Source organism: Lipotes vexillifer, unplaced genomic scaffold (genome assembly GCF_000442215.2).
Source record: "Lipotes vexillifer unplaced genomic scaffold, Lipotes_vexillifer_v1.1 scaffold395, whole genome shotgun sequence".
NCBI classification, from domain to species: Eukaryota; Metazoa; Chordata; class Mammalia; order Artiodactyla; family Lipotidae; genus Lipotes; species Lipotes vexillifer.
Genome location: NW_006797390.1, coordinates 3,342,063 through 3,347,390, shown reverse-complemented (window position 1 = coordinate 3,347,390; position 5,328 = coordinate 3,342,063). Strand labels below are relative to the sequence as shown.

Here is a 5,328-nt window from a genome sequence, read left to right as displayed (position 1 = left end):
AGATGGGGTATTCAAGCACTCAAAGACTAAATGGTGATGATTGGTCAGTTATGTCTTTTTTTATTAAGAAAATGAAAATGATAAAAAGATGAAGACTAATGATAGACAAATACAGGAGTGCACATACACCAAAGATATCTTTTTCCAAACCCTAGCCTTCCATCCCATCCACCTTCCTGACCTTTGCTACACACCCCAGGCCTCCTGTCCCCTCCTGAAACCCCAAGCTTCTCAAAATGACCCAAAGATACTGAGACTGAAGGGGAGGAGCTGAGGGTGTGTGGAACAGTGCGGGCTGGAACCCCCTGCAAAGGAAGCAGATACCATCCAGAAAGGCTGGGGAAGATGGCAGCAGAGGAAAGAGAAAGACCAAGAGAGGGAAAATGTGGGAAATAAGGACATGAGGAGTTGAGGAAAATCAGCTAAGGATATAGGGTCGGGTGACTCAGATGAGACAAGAACAGTGTTGTCTGGAGAGAAAGGGAAGGCAGAGATGGAAGGTAGAAGAGGGCAAGTGAGAAGTGGGGAAAGGGCGACAGGAGAAGAGAAATGTGAGGCAGAAATGGATGAGGAGGGATGAAGATAGAAGGACCAGGTAAAGAAAAGTGAGGTGGGATGGGCAAAGAAGAAAGGTCCAAGATGGAAAAGGGGAAAGGAGATTGGAGGGCCTCTGACTCCCCTCAGATCACAAGCGAGAGCCCGGAAGGGAGGAACCCAGCAGGGGTCACAAAAGTCAGCCTAGGGCTGGACGGAGGGTGGGCGGCCCTTTCTGCTCTCTCAAGCCCTCCCAAGGCCACCCAGGGAACGTAGCTGCCTCAGGAGCGGGGAAATCCAGCGAGATGTGGAACTGGCTCCCGCCCTCTTCCTCCTCTTCAAGCTTTTGGTTTCTCTAATACCTGCCCGGCCTTTCCATCTGCTTCCCCCCCCACCCCCTTGGCAGAGATCTCGAGGCTATTGGTGGGGTGTCTGTAGGATCCAGGCCATCCCTCCAGCCCGCCCCCAAAAGACACACTCCACATTCGCCGGCAGTAGGTCGGGATTCGGAGAGGTACCTCCCCGCAGGAACCCCACCCCTTCCCACCTCCACGCCCCACTCCTTTCGCCGCGACCGTAGTCTCTCCATTTCCCCCTCCTGGTGTAGTCCTCCCTCCCGCCTCTCGCGCGCTCCCTCCCCTCGCTTTCATCCTCCTATCCCCACCTCTCCAACCTCCGCTTTCATCCTCCTCCCCTCTCTTCTCCTCCCGGCTCCCGCCTGCCCCACCCCTGGGAAGCCCCTCCCGTCGGGCAGCGCCGCTTTATAAGCGGGTTCCCTGCCGGGGGCGGCAGCGGCTGGTCGGCGGCAGCTCTGCGGGTGCGGGGGCGGCGAGCCGAGGACCGAGCGACCGCGGCCGGAGCGCGCCGGCCACCGCCCGCACCGCCCTTCCGCCCGCCCTCCGGACGGCCGCAGCCCTGCGGGTCTCCGCTCCAGACCCACCCCCGCCCCACCCCGCGCGCCTCTGCCGCCTCTTCCTGAGCCCCAGCTTGCTGAGCGGCCGCCGCTGCCGCTGTCGCCGCCGCCGCCGCCACCGCGCCAGGTTCCGGCCGCGGCCACCCTCCGCCGTCCAGGGCCCTTCCGTCCCGGCCCCGGGACCCCGACTCCCCGCCAGCCCCGGCCCCGGCCCCGGCACCATGTCGGAGAAGAGCGTGGAGGCAGCGGCCGAGTTGAGCGCCAAGGTACGGGCGGGGCCGGCGGCGGCCCGGCCCCCGCACGCCCCCCGGGCTCCGCGCAGTCGTGCTCCCCAGGCCGCCCCCGACGGCCGCAAGCTGCTTGCCCGGGTGCGGGGTCCCGGCGGACCCCGCTCCGCCCTCCCCCCGCGCCCCAGCCTGGCGCTGCCTGCCCCGCTCCGCGCGGCTCGCGCCAGCGCCCTCTAGCTTCCCGAGCGCCGTGCGGCCGGCTCCCGGCCTGGCCGCTCCGGCCCCGCGCCGTCCCCACCCCTCTCCGGCCCCGGCTCGCGCGCCTCCACCCCGGCCGGTGACCGTCGGAGCTCTGCGCGTCTCATCTACCCTGCCCCCTCCCCCGCGCCCCTCTCCGGCGCCCCGTCCCCTGTCTTCCCTTCCAGTCTGACCTCACCTTTCCTCCGCTAAGCGGTTTGAGAGCCTCCGGTGTAAACACGACTCTCCAGGGAGGCTGCTCCTCTCGGCCCCTCCCCTCGCGGCCCAACCGACTCTTGCTTCTCTCCTCCGACAGCTACTGCCTCTGTCTATTTTCTCCTTCCCTCCTTTCCTTCCATCTGAATCCACTCCTTCGTCCACTGGCCTTCAGCCCTCTTAGTCTGCATAGCCCTCCTCCAGCGTCTCCCCCCACGCTTAAAGAATCTTGAATTCCTAAAAACCAGAAGGGGGCCAGGAACAGCTTTCGAAAAAGCTGGGGCCCAGCATTGCATGGCATTGCATCGCGCCGCCCTTGCTCCCGTCAGCTCCCTCCCTGGCCCCATCCCTTCGGCCTTGCCTCTCTTCCAGCCTTTCTCTAATTTCCCTAGGGAACCTGCTGAGTGTCGCTTGGGGAAATTAATTCGGCCAGGGTTTGGGGGCTGGGAGCCCGACCTTGGCTGGGGGGTGATTGCTGAGGAGGTCACAGAGGTCTCCTGGAGGCCGGTGAAGTGAAAGGGGGAACCAATGGGATTCGAGTCAGTGGGAGACAGGGGCTCCGTGTGAGATCTGACAAGGTGTGCTGAGCGGCCCTCCGGTGGGCTGTGCGGTGGCATGTGACTTCACTGAGTAGGTGTCTTTGTATGTCTGAAATCCAGCGAGTGTGTGGGACTGCCCGTGTCAGTTACATGTGTGCGTGTGGAGACGTAGCTGTTCTGGAACCGTGTGGCTGCTTTGTGAGTGCCGAGTCGCTCCACTGTGCTCTTGTGCTGTCTCAAGAGTGTGTGCCAGAATGCCCAAACACCGGGCCATGTGTCTCCGGATCGCGTGGGCGCCCCTCTGTAGCTGTGTGTGAATCAGTGTCAGCCTGTGTCAGTGTGTGTGCCCGTGTTGAGTAAATGAGGCCAGAGAGCTGCCTAGCACAAGACCTAGGTCACATACCCTCCTGGAAAAGGGATCATGGAAGGACAGTGACCAGAAGGACAGGGCCAGACAGGGCAGGAGAGGGCCCGGCCCCTTGGACTTTGGCCTGTGGTAGACTCCCTCCCTCCCTGGCACTCACTCTCCTTTCCTCCATCAGCCCTGATGAGAAACTCAGGCCAGGGCCGTGCAGACCTGGTGCTGGGGCCCCCAGAGAGACGCTGACGATCCCCTGGCTCTCCAGGCCCAGGATGTAGGGGAAAGCCCACCAGGTAGTAGAAATGCCATACCGACCATGTGGCAGAGAAATGAGGACAGCGAAGTGGCATGAAGTGCCACTAGCTGGAGTGAGAAGGGCAAGCGTTTTGCGCTTCCCATAAAGGGAGAAGGGAATTGAGCGTCCCTCCAGGCCAACCACCCAGCACCAAACCTCTCTCCTGTCCCAACCCTGTTCCAGAAAGGACACACCCTCCCAGGGTGATCTACTCACCCAGAAAACTTCCATCCCCGTGGAATCGGATACACAGAGTTGCACACCAACACCAGATCCGATCCGATCACACAGAGACACCACAGTGCCTGCCAAGGGGTGGGGTAGAGAGAGGACTGGAATCTCAATTGGAAGGGCCGGTGTGGTGTCCCGAGAGAGGGGACTCTTGTGAGCACCTCCCTGGGCCCCATCACATCAGGACAAGACATCAAAGGTGTGCCTGCTGGGGTCTTGGGAAGGAGAGAGGGGCCGTGTGGAGGGAGGGGACTCTACACAGGGACCTTCCCCTCTACTTTCCCATCCCGCCCACACAGACCTCGTCTGTCTCTTAGTCTACCAGGTCCCAGAGTCTTTCCCTTCCACGTTTCCCTTATCCTGCTTCCCCTACATCCCCCCTGGCAACGGTGACTCCTACCCTTCTGCCACGCCAGTGCACACACCACACCAGGGCCCACACCGTGCCTGTGCACGCACCATGGGTGGTCCGGAGGAGGAAGCCACCTGCACTGCCTGGGGGCAGGAGTGGGCAGAAGTGAGAGGGGGCACCGGGAGTCGTGCTAAAGGGGCTCTTCCTATTCCTGTAGCGTTGGGCCAGGTACGAGCCTGAGGATTAGGGGGGCACAAAGGCAGAAACAAAGGCTTTTGCAGCTGAGAGGGAAGCTGGGAGGGATGCCCAGGAGACAGTACTCAGGAAAAGGCCCCAGAGGTAGACAAAAGGCAGAGCAGGGCCGCCAGAGGGAGGGGGCAGGCGAAGGAGGGACCTCCAGAGGGGGTGGGGCGTCAGGGCTGCGAGCAGACGGAGGGGATTTGCTTTGCTGAGCTGAACTCTTCAGCCGGCGAGGTCGGGCAGAACTTGGTGGGGGTGATGAGCGCGTACCTTGGCTGCCTCTTCCCGGGCTTCATCACTTATCTCCTCCCTCGAGTCTTGGGCCAGGTGTCTGGTCTCAGCCCCTCTGTGGCTGTGAGGACCCTGGGACCTCTGTTCAGTCTCTCAGCCGCGCCGCCCACTTTCTCCATCTCCCACTCCTCTAAAGTCACTGCAGACGGAGAACGGGGCCTGGAGGGACTCGAGGGCTGCAGATCGCTCGTGGTGAGAGGAAGGTGACCTGTCTCTGTCTCTCTCTCTCTTGCAGGACCTGAAGGAGAAGAAAGAGAAGGGGGAGGAGAAGGCGAGCCGGAAAGAGCGAAAGAAAGAAGTGGCGGAGGTGCGGAGGCGCCACCTGCCCGCCGGCCCCCAGCTCCCTTCCTGGGGGCCCGCTTTTCCCCGACCCCTCCCCCCCTCGCCGCCCCGGCCTCAGGCCCCTTTACCCTTGGCGGGGACGGTGGCTGGAGGCGCAGGGCCGTCCTGACACGTCCCTCTCCGGCCCGCAGGACGAGGAGAACGGAGCTGAGGAGGAGGAAGAGGCGGCCGAGGACGGCGAGGAGGAGGAGGAGGGAGACGAGGAAGGTGGGGGGCAGGGAAGGCGGGGCTGGGGGGCCGTCAGGCTGGGTTGGAGAGCTGGAGCGGGGCTGAGGGCCGCCACGGGGCGTCTCTGCTGCCCAGTGACCCATTTCTGGCCCCTCAGATGAGGAAGAAGATGAAGACGAGGACGCAGGGCCCGCGCTGAAGAGAGCAGCTGCCGAAGAGGAGGTTCGGGCCGCGCTGTGGGCTGAGGGGCTGCCAGGGGCGCAGCAGGGCCGGCCGCCCTTTGGATCTGGACCTAGATCCCGGTGGTGCAGGGGGCGGGCTGGAGCCGGAGCCGCACAGAGGGCGGCCCCTCCCCCGGCTGACGGCTACCGCAGCTCTTTCC

General features: G+C 63.0%; 1 protein-coding gene across 1 annotated transcript in view; it reads left to right on the top strand.

Annotated features, from left to right (window-relative positions):
- The first annotated feature begins 1,342 nt into the window (after positions 1 to 1,342).
- Positions 1,343 to 5,328, top strand: part of PTMS (parathymosin) — a 4,568-nt gene continuing 582 nt past the window's right edge. The window contains exons 1-4 of the mRNA XM_007469404.1: positions 1,343 to 1,713; positions 4,672 to 4,743; positions 4,910 to 4,985; positions 5,104 to 5,168. Coding sequence (XP_007469466.1) covers positions 1,669 to 1,713; positions 4,672 to 4,743; positions 4,910 to 4,985; positions 5,104 to 5,168 — 258 coding nt within the window. The 5' untranslated portion in view covers positions 1,343 to 1,668. The remainder of the gene's footprint in view (positions 1,714 to 4,671; positions 4,744 to 4,909; positions 4,986 to 5,103; positions 5,169 to 5,328) is intronic.